The sequence below is a fragment of the Alexandromys fortis genome, unplaced genomic scaffold (assembly GCF_014885135.2).
Source record: "Alexandromys fortis isolate MF-2015 unplaced genomic scaffold, M_Fortis_MF-2015_v1.1 scaffold_185, whole genome shotgun sequence".
Classification (NCBI taxonomy): domain Eukaryota; kingdom Metazoa; phylum Chordata; class Mammalia; order Rodentia; family Cricetidae; genus Alexandromys; species Alexandromys fortis.
In genome coordinates, this window is record NW_026068094.1 from 3,065,179 (window position 1) to 3,089,826 (window position 24,648).

General features: G+C 47.4%; 1 protein-coding gene across 1 annotated transcript; it reads right to left on the bottom strand.

Annotated features, from left to right (window-relative positions):
- Positions 1 to 718: 718 nt before the first annotated feature.
- Mcm5 (minichromosome maintenance complex component 5) lies at positions 719 to 23,067 on the bottom strand. The gene is made up of 16 exons (XM_050123204.1): positions 22,789 to 23,067; positions 22,506 to 22,632; positions 22,297 to 22,425; positions 18,869 to 19,041; positions 17,304 to 17,459; positions 15,277 to 15,443; positions 13,371 to 13,542; positions 9,925 to 10,036; positions 8,366 to 8,509; positions 7,960 to 8,025; positions 7,517 to 7,693; positions 5,913 to 6,025; positions 4,765 to 4,893; positions 3,379 to 3,521; positions 2,032 to 2,159; positions 719 to 1,174 (listed from the first exon to the last, which is right to left on the bottom strand). The coding sequence occupies exons 1-16, from the start codon at positions 22,953 to 22,955 to the stop codon at positions 1,073 to 1,075; spliced, it is 2,205 nt and encodes a 734-aa protein (XP_049979161.1). The 5' UTR covers positions 22,956 to 23,067; the 3' UTR covers positions 719 to 1,072.
- Positions 23,068 to 24,648: the final 1,581 nt, after the last annotated feature.

Genomic DNA, 24,648 nt, shown 5'->3' on the forward strand with positions numbered 1-24,648 from the left:
TGTTCCAAGTTTGCAAACCAATCAAAAAGAAACAGCTCAGAACAGGAGTCAGGAGCAGGCGCATATCCAAGAGGCACAGAGACAACCTCAATCAGCAGCGCTCTCAGCAAAGGACACAACTGGGAGAAGGCTTTTTTGTACGTCCTGTTCCTGCAGCTTCACTACAGTGGCTTTACTGTCGGTGACTGACCAGAGCATTTCAGCCGGTTAAGCCCAGTTCATTTGAGGCTTCCCATTTACAAATACAGATACTTTATTTCATTCACTTTTCCTTAATTTTGTGAAGTCTATATTTCTAAGAGCACAAGAAAACTCTGTGGCATTTTGATAATAAAAACGCTGGGGCATCTTCCTTTAACAATGTTTCCCCTAGTATTTTCTACTATGCTGAACTCAGGTCAGGTCCTCCTAGCTCTGTTATTGATAAACCCTGAAGTCTAGTTCCTTTCCCAGGGATACACAGCATGAAGGTCCCAGAAATTCATACAGCCCACTGTGCCGCAAATAAAACCCAAAGTTCACTGGAGGCTTTCTACACTGCAGCCTACTTGGGTTTTCACTCTCACTCACTGAGCTCAAATACAACCCTGTGAGGCAATGTCAAACTTATTTGCAGACTAGGAAACTGAGGCACAGATGGGCTTAGTGACTGATTCAGTTCTCACACCAGGTGCTGCTGGAAAAAGCTAAGACAATCCCACACTTCACACAAAACAACTGTTGCACTGGCTCTACGATTAGCAGCCAGGAACTGACTTTATTTATTTCCTCTGAGTACATAAAGAAGCTTGGCAGTCAGGCAGCCCAGGAGCCAATGTACAGACTTGTCTACCTAGAGCCTCTTCTTGCTCCAGACCTGTCTTGCTGAGGAGGCAGGACAGGAGATAGGCACCTACAGCGAAACTCATACACCCGAACACAGTGCTGAGACCAAGAGACCAAAGCACACTTCCAGGACCAGTGCATCTGCAGACAGCAGTCAGAGGTGGTGAGGCAGAACCTCTTCCTTAGAATGGCGAACACCAACTGGGAGGTGGAGCGGAGCTGGCATTCAGGTTTGAGGGCTGATTGCTCACTTGAGGCGGTAGAGCACCTTGCGCTGCATGCGGTGTTGGACCTCACCCCTGCGCAGCATAAGCTGCAGCACCTTTCGAATGGCATGTTCTGGATACTTCTGTAGGAGGGAGCAGAAGATAGATACAAGGATGTATCACCAGGACCCACGGGAGCCCATGGTGACTCACAAACAACTTTACAACAGACAAAAGGCTTCCACCTTCATTCTGCCTTGACTTCAGAAGGGCTTATACTTTGTAATACTTCCTGTGTACCAGACAAGTATAGTCCTATATCAACTTTAAACATCCAGTATTAGGAATTATCTCATTTTACAGAAGAAGAAACAGGCTCAGGGGATATCTGAGATCATATAGCAATTAAGTGAGCTAGCACTTAGTTCCTTGTGACCCTAGAAACCAAACTTTCTCCAGCCCCAGACTCAGTAAATGATAATCTTTTCACCTACAGAGCAGGATGTTGGTGAATCTTTTTACCAGTATGAGCTACTGTGTAAATTGCTTCCAGGAGCAAAATGAGGATACAGAGAAAAGAAAGCCAAGAAGAGAAACCAGGGCTATCTTCATGATTTTAAAGGGCACAGGTTCCTCCTAGCACCCAAAAGCACTATCTCCTGTGCATGGGATCAGTAACCCTCTGCCCAATGGGCTACAAAGCTCACTCATCTGGTTCTTGGCTCTCTACCGTTTAAGGAGCCAAGCAACAAGGGAAAAGACTAAGAGACGGGGGAAATTAGAAGGTGGTTTCTGCTACCCAGCTTGTAGCTTTCCCACTTCAAGGGATATATAAGTAGCCAACTCCAACTGTAGCGGTTTTAGGGAAGAAATGGTGGCTCAAACACTCCCCACCCTAGCAACCCACTGTTGAGCATAGAGCACGGGGCAAGGGGACCAGCAGGAAACCCTCTGTGTCCTGGGCATGGCTTGCAGGTTCCCAGTGTTTAGGAAGGCTCACCTGCTTGGTGAAGTCCTGAACAATACTGTGTTCAGACACCTGGGAGCCAATGGCAAAGCGGCGCTTGAGTTGCTTCTCGATGCGGCTCAGCATCTCTTGGTCCTCCTGGGTAGTGAAGCCCTCCACTCCTGTGAAAGTGCAGTAAAGAACTGGGTACTAGAAAACCCAGTTCATCTATACTGGGAGGGCCAGAGAAACGATAGCCTCTCAGTAGAGTGGCCTAACCCAGAGAGAAAATTAAAGACAGAACAGTGTCAGGTGACAGTGGGAACCTTACCACGGAAGTGAGAACTAAGAAATATAGGGCGCAACAGCGGCCATCCAACAGGCCCAGCGCCAGGTGGTAGAGACATAGCCATCATGGTAACTGAGAGCCAGGTACCATGAGGCCCTGTGGGTCACACACACTGAGGTAACAGGAATAGCCACAGAAAGGATCAGCCAGAAGCAGTTTTGTTTGGCTGGGTTTATTTATTTTGGGGGAAATGTTTCACTGTATAGCCCTGGGTAGCCTCAAACTTCAAACTCCGAGATCTTCCTGCCTCTGCACCACCATGTGCTATAGAAGTACAAGTCTGGAGTTACAGAGCACAGAGAGAGGGAAGGCAGGACTTGATAGGGTCCAAATATGGGCGATGTTCATGAGACGTCCTGGGTCTCCACCAGATGGGAGAACATCCTTCCTTGTCCAACACAGCTGGCCCAGCTGTCACCACCCCCTACCACTCCTATCTCCTCACTGCACCTATCCCACCAAGAAAAGTAAGCAAGTCTATGGGATAGGTAGAACAGGGAGGTTGGGAACTGCTTGCTTACAGCTCTGACACCTAGACAGTGACTGACAAATTCTCAGCCAGAATCCTGGCCAGATCAGAGTAAAACTAACTCTGAAGAGGCTGACATATCACCAGTCTCAGAAGACTGGCTGAAAGCAGGCAACAGACACTAGGGCTCAGGGACCAACTCGCCTGTGTTCCACTAAGACTTGTGAGCTCTGTGTCAGTCTCATCTCTGAGACAGGAAGGACTGATAGATAGCCAGGCATCCCAGACGTGACTGTCAAAAAAGATGAGGCCACAGGCTGGGAAACTCTACAATTCTGAGCTCAACACAGGAGGGAAAGAAGGCTGCCAGCCATTCTTCACCAGTGACAGGCCACAACAATTAAATTTAATGAATGAACTGGCTCAAGAAGCCTAGAGAAAGCTTCCAAAATAGTGAAAACAGTCAATGTAGAAGTGGGGGGCAAGGTTATTATCAAAAACACACCCAGGCAGCACCCTGCAGGCCAATAGCTAACTAAATCTCTAAGTCTAAGGTCAGAACTACAGCCTAACACTTACTCACCTGACAGATTGCCAGATAACGCAGCATCCAGTGTGGACACCTGGAATAATCTCAGTGCTTCCTCCACATCGGCCTCAGTGGCAAAGGGCTGCAGTTTCATCTTACTTAGGGCCTCAGCAATACGCACAATAGCCTCCAGCTGCCTGTTGGAACAACAGAATACTCAAAGGCCTCAGCCCACTTACTCCCCCACCCCCACCCTTTAGGAAGAAGCATGGCCAAGGCAGTTAGAACTATAGGGGAGGGGGCTGGAGAGATGGCTCAGTGGTTAAGAGCATTGCCTGCCCCTCTGAAGGTCTTGAGTTCGGTTCCCAGCAACCACATGGTGGCCCACAGCCATCTGTAATGAGATCTGGTGTCCTCTTCTGGCCTGCAGGCAAACAGACAGAACACCAGGAATACTGTATACATAATAAGTAAGTAGGGAAAAAAAAAACTATAGGGGAGATTGCCGGATAGATTGCCATCCCCATTACCTATTACCCTATATTCTTAGTACTGGAACCCCATTTTCATTCCAGTACACGCTGCCTGGTAAAGGATATTGCCTGCCTCTTTGGTCAAGGTGGCTGTGTAAACAAGATGTGACCAATGAGCCCTAAATCCATGCATCATATGGAAATGTCAGAAGTATCCTTCAGCCTTGATGAAGAGGAGGGCTTGGTCCAAGCTCAACTTAATGTGCCAGGCTTTGCTGACTCCCCATGGGAGGCCTTACCCTTTCCGGAGTGGATGGGGAATGAGTTGAGGGGAGGGGGAGACAGGTGGGAATGGGAGGAGGGGAGGGAGAGGAACTGGTGTGTAAAATGAACAACAACATAAAGCGTGTCCCCGGGCTGCCTCTCTTGATCAAAGTGATGGCTGGAACTTCTAGAACCTTATAGGGCTGAAAGGTTGACAATGATGGACATAATGAAACCCAGGCTTGACAGCTCTGAAAAACCACCATAAACTACATATTCCCCAGTTTCATAATGAAAATAAACTTCCAACATAAGCTACTCTCTTTGGGTTTCATTATACACAATCAAATCTAGTTGTAATCAATGCTAGAGGTAGGATTCGGCTTAGATAGTAGGCCCCAGCTGTTAAGTATAAGTTGAGATCCAGTGAAGATCAAATTCGTTACAGTTACATAGTTGGCCAAAGGCTAGAACAGAGGCTGGCTTATCTCCCAGGACAGTGTTCCCCCTTACCTCAGTCTGCCTCTCAGAGAGGGAAGCCAGGCCAACTACAGAAGCGAGGCACACCCAACCACCCCCAGGCATTAGGAGGCCGGAGCACATGGTTCCAGAGACTCCCTTTCCCAACCCACCCTGGGCACGTATTATGAGGGTGGCAATGGCCAACTGGCCCTACTCTGTGAGATGAGGCCCACTCACTCACCGCACAGTGATGGGGATGCTGGAACGGCGATCACTGTCCCTCTCATGCTGACGGGCCCCACTCCGCATGATGATATAACGATTCTTCAGCTTCTCTGCTGCCTCTGCCGACAGCCGAGGGCCACACCTCCTGCAGATAGCAGAGTGAACTAGAATGAGGCCAGCAAGAAATCTCAGTTGCCCATCCCATCCCCAGGCCTCTACTTGGCTTGCAGACGTGTATGTTCCCACATTACTTGCAAGTCATTTGAAAGAAAGAGGGACTTGGGCTGGCTATGAGCAGGTGTCAGAGATCTACATGGCATCTCTCTGAGAAAGCTGGTTGAGATCTGAGCAGATGTGAAGAAAACTACTCTGACTGCTACTGGCTGGCTGCACTGTGCTATCTGGCCAACAGGTGTACATTCTTCCAGCACTGAGGTTCCACAGTAGCAGGCTTCTGAGCACAGTCTCCTCCTCTCCACCCCGCTGATTTGAGAAAACTGAGGACCACCTCCAAGGCTTCCCAAAGCTCAAAGACATAGGAACTATCAGACCAGACTCTGATGCCCACTCACTCTGGCAGGTGCATGACCTGGGAGACCACTCAACTGTTATGATCAACCAACCAATGCCCCATCTTTGGGGCCAACCCTTTCAAAGATAACTAATACTGAGAATCTGAATGAGGTTAATTAAGGGCACAGCCTTTGGGGCAGGTACCTGTTTGTTCCCACTACTTCCCACATGTGTCCTCAGACAAGTTATCTAACCTTGCACCTCACCTTTCTACAACAGAGCTACAGGTCATTTATATACAAAAAGACAGAACCATGCCTAGGATAGAAGAATCGTGTAGGGTTCCGGTGATAGTTAAAGCTGCAATCCACTGAGTACTGACCCAGTGCAGAGAGATGCCAAGAATTTAACCATCTTGAGCAGTCCTTATAAAACATCAACCTTGGGCTACTGAGGCTCAGAAAACTTGAGCAACCTGCCCATTATCGTGGGCACCACAATGGTAACTTTGAAACAAATAACCTTACACCCATGGAGTGAGTCACAGTTCAAACATGGTTACCAGGTAATCCTGGGTAAGGAAGAACAGGTCTGCATGCTCTCCACCCATGAAGCCCATGTCACCGAACAGGGTTTTCTCCCAACACTCACGCTCGGCAGTAGGCAATGAACTTCTTCATCTTGGCCAGGTCAATCTCACCCTCCACAGCCTGTGTCTGTGTCAGTGCACTCACATGCAGAGTGATCACATGTTTGGCCAGCATCTTGGCAAAAGAGGAAATACTGGGTAAGCACAAAGGTTGAACAGACAGAAGAAATAATGATGTGGTGGGATGTGGCTTCTGCTCCAGTTCCTGTGGCTATCTACTGCTGGCAAGTTTCTACCTAAGGATGGACATAGAGCTGGGTGCTGGATCTTTGTGAGTTCCAGGCTAGTCTGATCCACAGAGTGAATTCCAGAACAGCCAGGGCTACATACAAAAACCTGTCTTGGTGGTGGATATTGGACATACCCAAGCCAATGAGAGTCCATCCTGGGACCTCTACTAGAACTACTGGAAAAGTCTTCTTTCTCCCTCTTTTCTTTAGGGACAGTTAAATCACCAGCTATCAAACTGAGTACACATTATTGATTCTATTAATACTCAGAATTGAGCCAGGATCTTTTACATGCTAAGAAAGCACTCTGCCACTGAACAAAATCCCCAGTCCTTTATTACTTCTTTTGAGATATGGGTCTAAGGTGCCAAGCTGACCTAAAAGTTGCAATTCTCCTGGTTTAGCCTCCACTGAAAGTACAGGCCTCACCCCCTAAACCCGGTCAATCTTTTTTTAAAAATATTTAAATATGTATGTATGTATGTATGTATGTCTTTATTTATTATGTATACAATATTCTGTCTGTGTGTATGCCTGCAGGCCAGAAGAGGGCACCAGACCTTATTACAGATGGTTGTGAGCCACCACGTGGTTGCTGGGAATTGAACTCAGGACCTTTGGGAGAGCAGGCATACACACCTCTGAGCCACATCTCCAGCCCAACCTGGTCAATCTTTACCATCTGTGGTGGTTTGAAAGAAAATAATTCCCCCAAAGGAAGTGGCACTATTAGGAGGTATAGCTTTATTGGAATAGGTATGGCCTTTTGGAGAAAGTATCTCACTGTGGAGGAAGGCTCTGAGTTCTCATATATGCTCAAGCCACACCGTGTCTCAGACCACTTCCTGTTGCCTACAAGTCAAGATGTAGAACTCTCAGCTCCTTCTCTAGCACCACATCTGTCTGCATGCTGCCTTGCTTCCCATGACAATGGACTAAACTTCTGAACTGTAAAGCCACCACAACTAAATGTTTTCTTTATAAGAATTGCCGTGGTAACAGTGTCTCTTCACAGCAGTAGAAACCTGAGAATGAAGCAGAGAGACAGTTGGGCCAGCAACCACCTGTGCACTAAACTTATTGCAAACCCAATTCCCTAACTATTTTCTTTCAGAAATTTACTAGTGAGGGCAAGGAGTGAAGCTCAGTGGAAACATCTTGCTAAAATCACCCAGCATCTCCCTCAAGGCATAAATAGGACTAGGCCACAGGACTCCAGGTCCCTCTCCAACACTCTGCAAGTCACTAATGCAGTCATTTCATGTGCTTCTCGCTCACAGCCTATCTGAGCACCAGCATTTCCCTGGCAAAATCTCTTGTTCACCCTCATGACCATGAAACCACCTGGAGCCACCAGCCCAGCCAATGAGACATACCATGTCCCTCTCCTCATTGTGCTCATCTTTGACGATGAAGATCATGTCAAATCGGGACAAGATGGTAGGCATGAAGTCAATATTGTCCTCCCCTTTTGTCTCATCCCATCGGCCAAACACTGAGTTGGCTGCAGCCAGAACAGAGCAGCGAGAGTTCAAGGTGGTAGTGATCCCAGCCTGAGGTGGAAAGTGGGGAAGAGACAGTCAAAAAATCCTGGGACAGGCCTCTCCTTCCTCGCATATGAACTCATACACATACACCCATATACATACATTACGTGTGTGTGTGCACATGCGCTCATATAAGGATGCGTGTGTGTGTCTGTGTGTGTTCCAGACCGGCTGCTGCCAGCACAGTCCTAGGTAAACATAACTTGGTACATCCATCAGAGCAGCTTGAAGACCACCAGGCTGAATTGAAGAAGGATGAAAGGGCCACTCGCCTTGGCAATGGAGATAGTCTGCTGTTCCATGGCCTCGTGGATTGCCACACGGTCATCTTCCCGCATCTACATTGGAAAGACACATCTATCAGCATCCTCACCCGGGAGAGGAAAGTGGCAGGAGAATGACTAGGAGTGGCTACCATTCCATAACACACTCGGGTCAGCCAATGGCAGGTGACCACATGAGCTTGGCTTTCACTCTCCTGCTAGGAATGGCTACCATTCCATAACACAGACTCGGGTCAGCCAATGGCAGGTGACCAATTTCTAGAGTATCTCAGAGAGGTAAAGCAAGCAACTTATCCAAGTTACCCCAGAGTGATTGGTAGGCACAAGAACTACATACAACTCTCTCAGAAGTGCTATGTGCTACCACACCTGAGTCCACACACCCCAAACTTACCTTGTCAAACTCATCAATACAGACAACCCCACCGTCGGCCAGAACCATGGCTCCACCTTCCATAATAAAGTTTCGGGAAGAGGGGTCCCGCATCACTGAGGCGGTCAAGCCAGCAGCACTGCTGCCTTTTCCAGATGTATATACCTTGGGGAAGTAAGGAGAGGTGTCAGCACCGAATACTAGCCCCAAATGCCAAGAACCCAGAAGGTTGTGACTACTCCACATCACAATGCAAAGGTGACTGTACAGTCCAGAACTCAAGGCCCAACTGAGAATTCTTTCTTCTGCAAGGAAAGAGGCCATCCTGGGCCTCAGCCTAGTTTAAGAATTTCTTTGAAGCTGGGCAGTGTTGGCACACACCTTTAATCCCAGCACTCAGAAGAGGCAGGTGGATCTTTCTGAGTTCAAGGCCAGCCTAGTCTTTAGACCTAGTTCCAGGATAGCTAGGGTTGTTCAGAGAAACCCTGTCTTGAAAAACCAAAAACAAAAAAGTCTCACCTGAGCTACAGCACAGCCCTCTGACATAAGCAATGAGGCCCAGAAAAGGAAGGGCATATTTCAAGCTGGCCTCAGGGCTGGGAATTCCTGGTTCTTAGGTTGCCTCTACCCTTAGAGTTCTTCATCTGTGAATACCTGCATGCTACATGCTGCCAGACTCCTTGAAACACATACCTAGCTGAGATGTAATCTCAGTGTAAATGAGACACTCAGATCAGACTGCACTATCGGGAATGCCAAGGACTTGTCTATAGTAGGCCTGGGGTGTGGCTTAGTGTGTTAGAGTGTTTTCCTAGCATGCAAGATTTTTAGGTTCCATCTATACTGACAAAAAAAATTATTTATATTGAACTACAGATTAAACAGATTACACAAGTTCTTTTCACCTAGTCTTACTTTCTAAATGTGGCTACTACGAGATTTAACAGAGCTCACAGTTTCAGGCCACGGTATTTCTATGGGATGGTGCCAAGGTGGTAAACTTAGCACACACCCCCTCCGTCTAAAACCATCACTTCCTACTGCACAGTCCACTTACCCTGATCTTCCCAGACCTAGGAGACCTGGATCATTAGACACACTGGCTCAGACCTTGTTCTAAAGTCCCCCAGTAGTGGGATCTTGAGCTCCGTTCCTACCTCCAATGCTTAACACGGGTGGTAATACTCATGAGGAGACAGTTAAGTGAGTAAAAACTTCACAGGCACATCAGGAAACATCTGGCCCATCTTGATACCAGCTACTATCACTAGCAGTGCCATTATTTTGCAACTAGATAGGTTGATGCTCAGGGAGTCTAGGCTACCTCTTCAAAGTCCACGTGACTACTGCCAGTCTGAGAAGCAAACCAGACCTGACTCAGTCCATGTTCTTACCAGCCACACCTAACCTACCTGTTGTCCCTTCCTTCTCACACCCTCTCTGCCATCCCGACAACAGACAAGACGAATGAGAAAAAAGTAGGTCCTGGTTGAGCAAGAGCCCATGAATGCCCAGGAACTGTAGCTTTATTCCCTGCTGGGACATCCAAGCCAGAAAGAAAGTAGTCCCCAGCCACTCACTCCAATGGGAGAGCACTTCTCCACAAACTTCAAAAGCTGCGACTTGGCTGTGCCAGGGTCCCCCAACATCAGCAGGTTGATGTCACCTCGGCGAGTGAGTCCATCAGGGAGCCTAGACACAACAGGTTGGTAGAAGACAGTGAATCTGTGGGCTGTCCTTGAACTCACCATCTTCCTAACTCAATCCTCCAAATTTTAGGATTATAATTAGGGATCACCACTCCTGGCTTTGTGTGGGTTGGTCACCCTCCCCTCAGTCTCAGAACAGGTGCAAATGACAGTTTGGCCCAGAAACATGTTCACACCCAGTTCTGTGCTTCCTAGCCTAACACTGGGGGGCAAGGCTTATTTCTCAGGTAGAGATGTAAAGGGAATGAGAGCTGAGGGTGGGGAGGCACACCTGAGAGCTATGCACACTGCAGAATAGTCACAGAGCAGGATCCAGTCCAACCTGGTACCTGGAGTAAGCCCCTTCATTCTCTGTGCCTCAGTTTCCTCATCTATGAAATGAACACTACAGTGACACCCTTATAGGCTAAGAGGACAGGGCTGGGTTGTAGTAGTACCAGAGTTCCACAATAGCCTGGAATGGAACATAACAAAGGTTTATTTATTTGGGGATAAACTCACAGTAAGGGTAGTCATCGCAGTCCTCTGCATGTGCTGGGAACTGAAACCAAATCCAGCAGAAAGGGGGCTGCACAGGCTTTGCTTTTCATCTGTACTTACAGTACATGAGACCACGCCCAAAGTGGGCCAGTCTACTGAGCTTAATACAAAACCATATACAATAAGAACAAATATCAAGTATTGTCCAGGGAAGAGGCAAAAACATACATAAAAATCAGAATTACAACCAGCATGAACAAACATCAAACAAGAAAAATATGCCAAATGTTTCACTAGTTATCCTATCCTAAGGCGTCTAAGTCATATATTAAAAATGGCTTATATACACACATATAATGGTAGTTGCCACTTATTAAAAATCAAAGCTGGTTTTGGAATTTGACGTTGGCTCTCCTCTAAATCTAAGCATACTGTTTACAAAAAAATTCAAAGTTCCTGTCTCATATGAGGAGCCATCTGGTATGGGACAGAAGATAAAATCTAGGGACTATAGTTAATCAAACTCTGCTTTCAAAAATTTTACTTCTCCCCATACCTACTCTTGCCTCTATGGTTCGCTTTCGTTGAAATATGTCCATAGAAATTCAAACTTTCCGTTTTGATATGAATAAAGTTTTCCACAATGAACAATACATTTTCCTGCAGTAATCTTTGTAGTCTCCAGGAAGAAGATAAAGCACCACAACAATTCCACCCGGTTGATACGATGTCATTATGCTGATAGCACCACTTTAAGATCAGTTTGGGTTATAAACTGCTCAAGATAATTTCAACTTGGCTAGCTGAGATGGTGCACCTTCTCATAACGTTCTGGCCAGAACTTCAAACAAGAATTTCAGCCGGGCGATGGTGGTGCACGCCTTTAATCCCAGCACTCGGGAGGCAGAGGCAGGCGGATCTCTGTGAGTTCGAGACCAGCCTGGTCTACAAGAGCTAGTTCCAGGATAGGCTCCAAAGCCACAGAGAAACCCTGTCTCGAAAAACAAAAACAAACAAACAAACAAAAAAAAAAACAAAAAAAATTTTCAGAAAAACCCTACCAACTATACTCAGAGACTATCTGCAATTGTACCAGACAATAATCTTGAAATTTAACCCATCATTTTAGTTATACAGGATCCCATAGAAAAAACACTGCAAGCCGGGCGGTGGTGGTGCACGCCTTTAATCCCAGCACTCAGGAGGCAGAGGCAGGCGGATCTCTGTGAGTTCGAGACCAGCCTGGTCTACAAGACAGGCTCCAAAACCACAGAGAAACCCTGTCTCAAAAAACAAAACAAAAAAAAAAAAAACACTGCACCTGACAGCTGGAAGTAATTCTAGAAAATGACATCCACTCTCCCAACAAAGTTTGTCCTCAGGGTTAGGGCCATCTATTAGGGGTTAGTTATAAGTGGTATAGGGTTGGGGGTGGAAATGAAGTAGGCTAAGGGATCTCTCTTGAAAAAAAAAAGGGGGGGAAGCCAGGCAGTGATGGTGATGCACACCTTTAATCCCAGAACTCAGGAGGCAGCAGGCAGATATCTTTGAGTTTGAGGCCAGTCTGATCTACAAGAGTTAGTTTCAGGACAGGCTCCAAAGCTACAGAGAAACCCTGTCTCAAAAAATCTACAAAAAAAAAAAAAAAAAAAAAAGAAAGAAAGAAAGAAAAGAAAAGAAAAGAGAAGAGAAAAGAGAAAAGAAAAGAAGAGAAAAAAAGAAAAAGAAAAGAGGGGTGATGGATGAGATGGGATAATAGGTAGATTCCCTTCTCAGGTCTTTGATGGGGTTGAAGACAAAACAATCAGTTACTTTCCTCTTATGACTTAGCCAAGCCATTTTCAATATAAGACTTAGACTCCTTAGGATAGAATAACTATTGAAACATTTAGCATGTGTTTCTCGTTGGATGTTGTACATGTGGGTTGTAATTCTAGTTTTTATGTATGTTTTTGCCTCTTCTTTTTCCTGGACAATACTTGATATTTGTTCTTATTGTATGTAGTTTTGTATTAAGCTCAGTACTCTCTTATTTAGACAGAAAGGAGGAAGTGTTGTGGGAACTCCTTCAGCCAATAGCCTTTAAGATACCGGCCCACTTTGGGCGTGGTCTCATGTACTGTAAGTACAGATGAAAAGCAAAGCCTGTGCAGCCCCCTTTTGGCTGGATTTGGTTTCCATTCCCAGCACACGAAGAGGACCGTGATGACTACCCTTACTGTGAGTTTATCTCCAAATAAATAAACCTTTGTTATGTTCCATTCCAGGCTATTGTGGAACTCTTTGGTACTACTATAATTGGTTCAGGGCACATTAAGCACAAGAATGCTCTGAACATATAAAAAATGTATTAAACAGTAGCCACTAGTACAATGCCATTGCTGCTACTGTCTGTAGCTGTATTTTAGTTTCAAAAGGACATAGAAAGCCATAAGTGACCCACACCTGCAATCTTAGAATCTGGGAAACTGAGTCAGAAGAATCATAAGTTGCAAGGGCAGTCTGACTATATAATGAGGAAAAAAAACAAAAAATGTGTTTCAAAAAAGAAAATCCAAAACAGAGTATGTGAATGTATGTATATATATGACACTTTCTAAGTGCTAGATGTTTCCCATCTCATTCAAGCACAGAAACTTTGTTCAAGGCGGCCTCTCTCACTCCCCATACAGTCTAGGGCAGAGATCAAATCCTTGGTCCTAGCCTAATGTTTTCCCACTGTGCTCCCCATGCCAGCAGGCTGAGGGACCTGGGAGACATGAAGAAAACTAGGTTCTCAACACAGATGTCCTTCTGAAGCAACCTTGTCATTAATACCCTCCTCCCAGGCTCCTCACCTCTTCCGTGAACCCCCAAAGAGTAGGCAGGCTATAGCTTTTTTCATATCCATGCCCCCAAAGATGGAAGGGGAAATGCTCTTAGAGATGAGCTCATAGATGTTGGGCAGGGCAGCCAGGCGACGGAATTCCTCCTCTTCCTGTGGGCTGACAGACCCAGCAAAGCTGCGGCCTAGGAGGACAGACAGGTGCATAAGTGAGCAAAAGACATCTCCTCCAGCCTACTGCTGGGCCTAGCCCTAAATCAGGAACCTCCTCACCCCCTCAGCACACTCACACCCCCTCAGCACCAGGAGGGTACAATCTCATCCAAGAAAGTTAGGGCACAGGACTGTCCCAGTCTTCCAAATCTCAAGGGTCCAGTGAGGAAAAGAAGGTTCCAAACAATCAGGACAGATCATAGGTAGGGTTAAGTGGTGTATGCCACCTTAAATCCCAGCACTTGGGAGGCAGAGACGGGAAGGTTTCTGAGTTTGAGGTTAACCTAGTCTACAGCGTGAGTTCCAGGACAGCCAGGGATACAGAGAAACTGTCTCAAAAGTTTGGCAAAAACAAACAAACAAAACAGGCCAGATCATATGGCCCCTGGGGACCATTGGCAAATCTCTTATAACGCAGATAAAGTAGAGAACCAATGCAATTGTTTGGTCGCAATAGCATGGCTCACTTTAGCTGCTGAGGAATGGAGAAAGTGGACTCTCAAGTGTTCTTCCAAGAACAATCTAGGAGAAAGAGTGGGACCAGGGCACTAAGAAGTGGACAGTCCTAAGTGTGAACGTAAACAGCCATACTTGCAGATGAGGTGGAAAAATTTAAAAAGAACTGAAGAGAACCTGGAGGGTTTGCTGAGCAACTGAAAGTGGGGAAAGGCTAAGGAGGAGCCAGTTTCAGAAGGTGGGAAATAAAAGTGCTTAACTGAGCCAGGCAGTGGTGGCACTGCCTTTAATCCCAGCAGGAGGCAGAGGCAGGCGCTTCTCTGTGAGTTCAAGGCCAGCCTGGTCTACAAAGGGAGTTCCAGGTCAGGCTCCAAAGTTACAGAAAAACCCTGTCTCGAAAAACCAAAAAAGAAAAAAAAAGGGCTTAACTGTAGCCACATTAAGTCTGGGATGGCAAGTCAAGCAGAGTTAGATTTTAAGTCTGGAATATGGCTAGATAATCAGGTGGCTTTTCCAATTTTAACCCAGGAGTTTTATGGACATAGAATATGGACAAGGTACTCAAAACTCCATCACTCTAGCCCAGAGGTTGCTACCACTGCCCCTGGGTGCTAAGCATGAGTTTTCTACTCCATGTGAGAGTTGAGGCTATTTACTTGATTCCTGACATTTGTGAGCTGAAGCTATTTACAAGGCCCCTGCCATTCAACCCAACTCTTACTAGAGATTCAGTTATATCCACCCCCTACAAGGCCTGAGTTCCCATCAGCTCTCCTATATGCTGCAAGACCCTTTTCCTCCACATCTCCATCCTTCCAAGTCAGTGCTGACAGCCCTGGTGAAGGAAGCCTTCCAACGACACCCTAGCTCCTTCTCTGTACCTTGATGGAATCAAGCAGTTCAGTTTCAGGCACCTGCTCCTCAGGGGCTGTTTTTTCAACTAGACTGCTCAACCCTCTGTCTCCTCTGCAGCTACCGAGACGCAGTGCAGCACACACCACATTGCATCTATCTACTGCACTGAGTCATGCAATTCAAGCATGCATTTAGGCAACAACCTCAGAGCGGGAGCCACAACTATACAGTAAGTGGACATTTTGGAAAAACAAATTTTTGCTTTCTGAAAAATAAACACCCTGGGATTGGGACTATAGCTCAGTGGTAGAATATTTGCCTGGTATGCACAAGGTTCTGAGTTTGAGCCCTACCATGAAAAAGAAAAGCATGTCCTGATGGTTTGAGCAACTCACCAGAGCCATCTGTATCCACCTGGATGCCCAGGACCCGGATGTAGGAACTCCGGATGCCCACACCCACTCTGTCCCGGCCTTTGCCGGAGTTCATTCCAAACTTCTTGATGGAATAGATGCCCATGATGGTGACTCTGTTCCCAGGAACAACCTTGTCACACAGGTACCTGAGAAAAGTGCAGTAAATAAAGAAAAACAAGTGAAATCCAGGGGTGACGGTGTGGTCAGCTTAGCATGTCTACCCCTAGCATCACCATCAGGCTGGCTGGATCCTCACAAGGCCTAGAGGAAGGGACCTTTCCCTACTCCTGCTACACACCCATGTCTGTCTGGATGGCAAAGACAGTGTTTATGATGCTGAGCTGGCTCTCACTGAACTCAGCACGTCACTGGCTGTGCTGGTGGAGCCCAGCCTTCAAATGCCCTAGCTCCATTTTATCTGCCACCAGGCTCCATGGGTGTCTCATTCTGGACCTTTCTCCTCATACCCTGCCAGACTCTGCAAGAACCACTCTCAATTTCTGCCTCTGACACTCTCTGAACTCAACCAAGTCAGCCTGCTTGTAGGTTTTCAGTCAGTTCTTTTAATAAGATGGTACGTGGTTAAAAGTCTCCAAGTTTCCCCAGAACCAGTGTGCCTTAAAAGACCAGAGCAGGGGGCTGGAGAGATGGCTCAGAGGTTAAGAACACTGACTGCTCTTCCAGAGGTCCTGAGTTCAATTCCCAGCAACCGACATGGAACCATCTGTAATGAGATCTGGCTCCCTCTTCTAGCCTGCATGCATACATGGAGGCTGAACACTGTGTACATAATAAATAAATAAATCTTTAAAAAAAAAAAAGAAAAAAAAGACCAAAGCAGCTGTGTGATCTCAAACAAGTCATTGTGCCTCTCTGAGCCTAGAGACATGATACTTAATCTGACTTGTCTCAACTGTTGGGAATCAAGCAAGGTAAAAAACACAAAGATGTGGGCAGTGGTGGTTCACACCTTTAATCTAAGCACTCAGGAGACAGAGAGAGGGTTTGAGGCCAGCCTGGTCTGACAGGTTCCAGGACAGTAGGACAGCCAGGACTACACACAGAGATAGCCTGTCTCGAAGAACACACACACACACACACACACACACACACACATTCTTTTTTTTTTTTGAGATTTATGCATTATGTATACAGTATTCTGCCTACATGTATGCCTGCAGGCCAGAAGAGGGTGTCAGACCTCAGTACAGATGGTTGCTGAAAATTGAACTCAGGACCTCTTAACCACTGGTCCATCTCTCCAGCCCCACAAAGGTGGTCTATACACTAACACTATCAGATCACAGCTTCACAGGACTGTTTCAGGCACCCATACTGTTTATTAACCTCCTACACCTTAATCCTCAAGCCCTCTGGATACTCAGAGAATACTCTAATACCCTATACTCAGTTAAGGAATTATGTTAAACCCCTGACATTTATTGTTAAGCAGTCTGAGATAGTCCAGACCCCCAATTTACTCATGGGGGAAAAAAATGAAAATGAGGCTTAGGGTGTAGCTTTCCAAAGAGTCTGCGTCTGCACGTACTTGCCAGTGATAAAGCTGACAACCATGATATCACTCCCCAGAAAGCTTTGCATCTGTACTTGACCTCAGGTGTATGTGCCCAGGGTAAGCACTCAGGGACCTGTAAACCTTCACCCCAGGTCAGTTTATAACTACTCAACAAAACCGCAGGCAAATTCTTAACAGGAAGCCTGACTAGGACAGCAGACTGAACAGGAGCTAGCATAGCTGCTGGTGATCCTGCTGTGCTGAAAGGGCATAGGCCTTGGTACCACTTCTAAGTCATCTGTCCTCCCCCAGCTAAAGTCCCCATGTAAAATATGGGTAGACGGGCCTTGTGGACTATGGGAGACGAGAGATGACAGTCAATAAGAAGCACCAGACACAGGAGCTCTACCCTGCACACGCACTCTGCTCCAGATCTCCTCTATGTACACCTGAGTGACATGTGCAACAACCCACAGCCCTGCCAGCTTACCTGTCACAGTAGAGCTGCATGTGCCTGGGCATCTCACCATGAGGCACTGCATCAGGAAGCTCCTGAAGTTTCAGGGTCTGGAAGTCTACACACTTGCACTTATCAGGCATGATGAAGTAAGGGTCCAACGGGCACTTTGGGCGCCCTGCCTGATCCCTGGACAGGGGAGAAAGCAGTCACCAGAGTTACCCTGAGGACCCAAAGGCAGCGCTCATCCATTCAAAGTCAGCCTTGAGATGCAGCAGCAATATAAGGAAGAGCTGGGATAAGTTTGGAAAAAGGCCTGGAAGGACAGTTTCCATGATGGCAGGATGCTATATCCAAAGTCAGAACTTCAGGAGCCTTGGCACACTGAGGTGGCAATCATACTCATAATTCCCTCATGAGGCCTCACTGTCCCCACATGTGAGAGGCTATATATCAAATTCCCTCATAGCCAGGATCTTTTCCAGTAAGATTTTACCACCTCTAGAGCATTCTGAGGATGCAGACTCTAAGGCCTATATAAGTCTACTCAACTAATATAGGTGAGGAAACACGGCAGTGAACCAAGTCCCTGGTCTAGAAGCTAAGTTCCCCTTAGGATTAAAAACTATCTGTACAGTATAATGACATTCGGTAAAAATAGGCAGGTGGGAGGGTGAGCAGATATGTGTGTACCAAATGCAAGCACAGGATAAGGAAGAGGATAAGGTAAGAGGACAGGTAAGGAGCCTAAAGAGACAGGAAAAACGTGGCAGCCTGAGGGAAAACCATTTAGGCAGTGAGAACTAGACCCACAGCAGCCTATGGAAGGGCCAAGCCACTCTGCTCCTGAATAGGGAATAGACTGAGGAGCAGTAAAGCTGGGACATGAGGAGATGGAGGAACTCCTCTGTGGCTGCAGGTGAGGACAAGCAACAGCCTAAGACAAGGCCAGTATGCCTCAAGCAACGTGGAAGCTGAGAAGAAACCAGAAGAGAAAGCCAAAAGCAGTCAGAATACAAGTAGGGTTCATTAGGTCAGAGTCAACAAACATTTCCTAATAAGAACCATACAGTAAATATTTTAAGTACTGCTAACTGAAAGCCCATTTGTTCTACCACTATAGTGGAACAACATGCAAAATATCAAGTAGGATAGCCATGTTCTCAGGCAGCACAGTGGGCACTCTAGCTCTAGCCCAGCAGGTCAATTTGCTTTAGAAGATTCTATGAGTGGGGTAGTGGTAGTACATCAGGCAGACTTCTGAGTTCAAGGCTAGCCTGATGTACAGAGTGAGCTGCAGAAGAACCAAAGCTACACAGAGAACCTTTCCCCTCAAGAATCCATATAGAATCCATCTCTATGGACTGTTTCCTCTTCAACCTTGCGTCTCCCACATAGGTTGTGTGACATTCAGTTGGGGCACCCACATGAAGGAACACCATGCCGGGTCTGACCCAAGGATATCATGCTACCCAGCCCTTCACAGAAGGCCTAGAACAAGTAGCTATAGGCAGTACTTGCCAGGGCTGTTGGCTTTTTGATCTGAAGTGATTCATTCAGGTCACTTCCCCCAGGATCCCTCCCGGCTATACACTCACATATTGCACTTCCTGGGGAGAGCATAGCCCTCCAGTCCTGGACGCATGGCAATATTGGTGAGGGTGTTGTGGCAGCTGCGGCACTGAATGGAAATACGAGTAGCTTTGGCACGAACCGCAGAGGCTGAGATGATGATGCCGGGGATCTTCACCAGGTGTGACATCATGTCTGACTGTAACAGAGACACAAGGAGACTTGATGGTTAAGGAGAACCAGGAAACATGAGAAGGTGCTGAGGAACGACACAGACAAGATCTGGAGGAGGTGACAAAGCCATGGCTCATAGTTTAGCTCAGACTTTCCAGAGCATTCAATGCCAGGCTACCTGGACACCAGGTTCAGGAGCCTCAGACACAGGCCGGTACTTTCAGGGGCCTCGCAGAACAATGGGAGAGGACTGGAGAGACAAAGGAAACATGAAACACATTTCATGACAAAACCATAAGACCCAAACCCCAGCTCTAACAATAACATCCTGTGCTGTACATCACAGAGAACAGACACTAACAATAACATCCTGTGCTGTACATCACAGAGAACAGACACTAACAATAACATCCTGTGCTGTACATCACAGAGAACAGACATGGGGCAGAAGCCCAGGCTCTAGTTCAAGTTCCATCTCCAGCCACTATGGACCTTCTGCCAGCCTTAGGTTCCCCATCGTAATGACTACTGGATACTAACACTAATTTGGGGGGGATGGGGGCAGTTCAAGACAGGGTGGACAGGGTGTCTCTGGAGACTGCCTGGAAATCCTGGTTCCAGGACAGGAACCAAAAGCTACAGAGAAACCCTGTCTCGAAAAATCAAAAAAAAAAAAAAAAAAAAAAAAAAAAAAAAAAAAAAAAAAAAAAAAAAAGGCATATACAACATTCAGCTTAAAATTCTTCAGAAATAAACAGGAAGAGGCAGAAAACTAGATAAAATATCAGCATTCAATTCAGTTAACAGCATACGGAGTTCATTACACTTCTGTGTGTGATAATAAGGTTCTCACAGTGGGCAGGTGGGCTAGAGATAGCTCAGCAGTTAAGAGCATTGGCTGTCCTCCACAAGTCCCAAGTTTGGTTTCCAGCACCCACATGGTGCCTCACAACCACTGGTAATTCCAATTCCGGGGATCCAATGTTCTCTTATGACCTCCATGTACACATACATTGTACACACAGTAAACACAGGCAAAATACTCATGCACGTAAAATAAACCTAAAACAATTAACAAGCAAAGTTCCTTTTTCCATCTTTCCATTCCAAGTTTTTCTGGAACAAAGGGGCTCCAAAACTGTTCGAAGGAGAAACACAGGAAAAAGTGGCCACCTCTGGGAAAAGAGGATGGAGTCACAAAGACCTGCCCAGGTATTAGAACCTTGAACAATCCATATAACAACTTTTTTGAAAATTACCTACAAGGGTGCAGGTATCCCATCCCTAGCAGGGGAATCCCTCTAGAACACTGGTTCTCAATCTTCATAATGCTACAACCCTTTAATATGGTTCTCATGTTTTGGTGGCCCCTCCAACCATAAAAATATCTGTTGCTACTTCATAACTGTAAATCTGCTGTTAGGAATCGTAATAGAAACATCTGGCATACAGAATATCTGACATGTCACCTTCAAAGGGGTGTGACCCACAGGTTAAGAAGTGCTGCTCTGGGGCTGGAGAGATGGCTCAGTGGTTAAGAGCATTGCCTGGCTGGGGCAGTGGTGGCGCACGCCTTTAATCCCAGCACTCGGGAGGCAGAGGCAGGCGGATCTCTGTGAGTTCGAGACCAGCCTGGTCTACAGAGCTAGTGCCAGGACAGGCTCCAAAAGCCACAAAGAAACCCTGTCTCGAAAAACCAAAAAAAAAAAAAAAAAAAAAAAAAAAGAGCATTGCCTGCTCTTCTAAAGGTCCTGAGTTCAATTCCCAGCAACCACATGGTGGGTGGCTTACAACCATCTGCAATGAGGTCTGGTGCCCTCTTCTGGCCTGCAGGGATACACACAGACAGAATGTTGTATACATAAGTAAATAAATATTTAAAAAAAAAAAAAGTACTGCTCTATAGGGTCAAGTACTCACTGCAACCAATACATTTGCAGTACATTTCCCAGAGTGGAAGAGGTATGGCTCTGTACAACCCACCCTGCCCAAACCCCGCCAGAAGAGGGACAAGCTTCTCTTTCCAATGAAATAGCAGCCTCCACCCAGACAGATCCAATGCCACCATCAGAGGCAGAACCTACGATGCAGTTCAGTTCTAGACCACAAGACTTGAGAAGAAACCAACAACAGAGACTGCGCAAAGGACTCAGAGCTGTCTGTGGAAGTGAGGCTGTCCTGCTAACCGAGAACAACTTGACAGGGACTCCAAAACTGCAGAGCTCTACACGGTCCAAGCAAGATGAAGACTAGCCTTCGATGTAGACACGAAGTGAATGGTGACACCTGGACACTATTACAGAGTACTGCCACATGCACTGTGCTTTTGATTCTCAACAACCCTAAGACAGAACAACAATCAGTGTCACGTCCTCCTGCCTGCCTGCATTATAAATCTTCTACATAGCAGCTAGAGTAAAGACACCTGCTTGCCTCCAGGAACTGCACATGTGGACGAGACTTGGACTCCCACTTTATCCTCTGCTCTCCACACTTGCAAACACCCACCTCTTGTTTACCAACATTCAGGCTCAGTCAGGGGACTCCAGCTGCACTGCTTTCTCTCCACTCCTCCAAACAGGCAACCATTTTCACCCCTGGGCCTCTGCACCTGCTGCTCTTCCTTGAGCTAGTGGAAAGCCCTTCCAGGTTTTGACCTGGTTGGCTACACCACCCTTCAGTTTCAGCTACAAGATTACTTCCTCAGAAGGATTCTCTCCCAACTCTCCACCCATCTCGGCCATGGCCACGGTGTCCCCCATTTCTTTCTTTCTTTTTTTTTGGTTTTTCGAGACAGGGTTTCTCTGTGGTTTTGGAGCCTGTCCTGGAACTAGCTCTTGTAGACCAGGCTGGTCTCGAACTCACAGAGATCCGCCTGCCTCTTCCTCCCGAGTGCTGGGATTAAAGGCGTGGGCCACCACCGCCCGGCTCCCCATTTCTTTCGGTCTTTTTATTTTTTATGTTTTTTTTTTCTGAGACTGGGTCTTACTATGTAGACCAGGCTGGCCTCATAGATTTGCCTGCCTCTGCGTTATGGATGGTGTTTCCTGGTTTTTCAGTCTCCCCAATGGACAGGAAGTCACTGCTGTTTCCACAAGACTCAACTCTGCCTTCCCTTAGAACATCAACCTAGAGAAGTATTTTACACATAAGGACACGGGCTTACTTAAGTGTCCTGCTCAGGGTCACACCACATCTGGTGCCACAGGCTACCGATGCCAGAGCCTTGTGCACCATACATCAACCACGCCACCCTGACTGGCCCACTCAATAGACCCACCTTCAGAATCCGAATGCTAGATGGGCTGGCATCTGACCTGAGCATGACCTGGATGTCCTGGAGCGGCTCATCACCTGCAGGCCGGGGTCGGGTCACCTCATCTGCTACCTCCTTGGCAGCTTCCTCAAGCTGAAGAAGAGGAAAGGTATAAGCTGCTGGTGACGGGACTGGGCCAGGCTTGACAAGACTCTGAAACGGGCGCTACTCACCAGTTGCAGGTGCTCGGCTGGCTGTTTGTACAAGTTGTCGGCCAGCTCCTCGTCAAAGCTGGCCAGGTCCTCCATCTCCACCTCGACCCAGTATTCCCCCAGGTTGTAATGCCGCTTGAGTTCATCTCTGCGGCGGTCAACAAGACGGCGAGGAGGCGCCGTCAGCCGCGGTGCCCGCGCAGCAGCCCTGCCCCCACCTCCCCGACACCTGACCCGAGGGCGGTCCAGCCTCTACCCAGAGGGTCCTCCCTAGACCTCCTTCGCCTCACGCGAGCGGTCCCACCTGTACTTGAAGGTGAAGCCCGTGCGGTCGGTGCCCACTCGGTACTGTCGCAAGAACTCCTTGAAGCGCCTCTGCAGCTGCGACTTGCGGGCCTGGCCGTCGTCGGCGCCCGGGTCGCCACCGAAGCTGTCGCTGTAGAAAATGCCGGGGTCGTCGAAGCCCGACATGACTGCACCTCGGTCCCTCACCTCTCAGCGCCGCGCCACACGAACCTCGGTCCCCCAACAAGCCGGCTTTCGCGGGAAAACCAGCCTTGGCGTTCGTCCGCCGCGGCGTCTGCGCTCCCATTGGTTCGCTCGGCCCCGCGGCCAGCTATTGGGCCGCTCTGGGTCCGTCGAGTCCCGCCCCCCCTGCCGGGTTCCCAAAATGATTGGCTGTGATTCTTGGTGGGCGGGCTCGTGCACCACTTCCTTCCGGTCTCCATTTTGTGCGCGGGACGTTTTGGCGCGAAACTTGTGAAAAAGGAGGAAGCTGTGACTGTGGCGCGAGCCAAGCCACGCAAAGATGGCGGAGCGTCACGGGAGCTTCGGGCTCGTTTCTTTAAGTCTTTTAGGTCTGGCGAGGAAGCCGAGCCTGGTGGCGCAGGTCTGTCAGCCCGGCTCCAGGAGGATCGCGGTAAAAGGATGGGCCTGAGAGATGTCTCCATGATGAACAGCGGCGCTTGCTGTTCTTACTCCTGGGTTCCCAGAGGGGCTCACAACTGCATCTAACTCCAGCTCCAGGGGATCTAACGTCCTCTCTGGCCTCAGTGGGCACATATACGTGATATAGAGATGCACGTATGAGATGCATGTATTTTTTAACTTAAAAGAATGGACAGTAGCAATGGCCCAGCAGTGTAAAGAGCGTACTGCTCTTGCAGAAGACAGTTCCCACACACACGCCCATATCGGGCATCTCAGGCTTGTAACTCCAGCTCTGGGGGATCAGATGTTCTCTGGCCTCTGCAGGCACGAGCACTTACTACTTGGGTACATATAAATCTCCCACGGGTATACACAGACACGCATAAAGGGTAGACTCCCATGTCACTGAGTATGGTGATTTATTCTAGCCCTGATGAAAATGAATGAAACTCGGCCTTAAGAGTGGAAGGGACTAGAGAGATGGCTCAGCGGTTAATGGTACCCTGGTTCAATTCCCAGCGCTCACATGGCCGCTCACAACATGTAAAAACAACAATGTATTTACAATTCCAAGGGATCCAACACCCTTACACAGACAAAATAAATTTTTAAAGAATATGCGGATACTGTAAGAGAAATCACCCCTCTGAGCTACTGGGAGAAAGTAGTATGGCTGAGAGGTGTTCTTTTGCCCCAGCCCAGCAGGAGACGCCAGAGTACTGTCCCTGGCAGCTAGCTCTGGCGACAGGTTGGTTTCCACTTTCAGACAGCTCACCGACCCCTAGAGCCAGATGGCACCAAAACTAAAATGAACTAAAAGGGACTGTTTTCTTTTTTCTTTTAAGATTTACTTATTATGTATACAACATTCCTTCCATGTATGCTTGCATAGCCAGAAGAGGGCACCAGATCTCGTTACAGATCGCTGTGAGCCACCATGTGGTTGCTGGGAATTGAACTCAGAACCTCTGGGAGAGCAGTCAGTGCTCTTAACCTCCGAGCCATCTCTCCAGCCCAGGAACTGTTTTCTTTCATCCAGGTCCAGGTGAATGATGATGACAATGGTAGAAAATTTTCAATTCTTTGGCAATGCTTAAGGTGAAATTCATAAATTTCCAAATTGAAATCTTGAAAAAAAATGACAGATTTGGTAGAGCCACACTGGTTGAGTTCCGACCGTGCACATGAACAAGTGGAAACCTGTTCTATGCATGTATTTACAGAGGGTAAAATA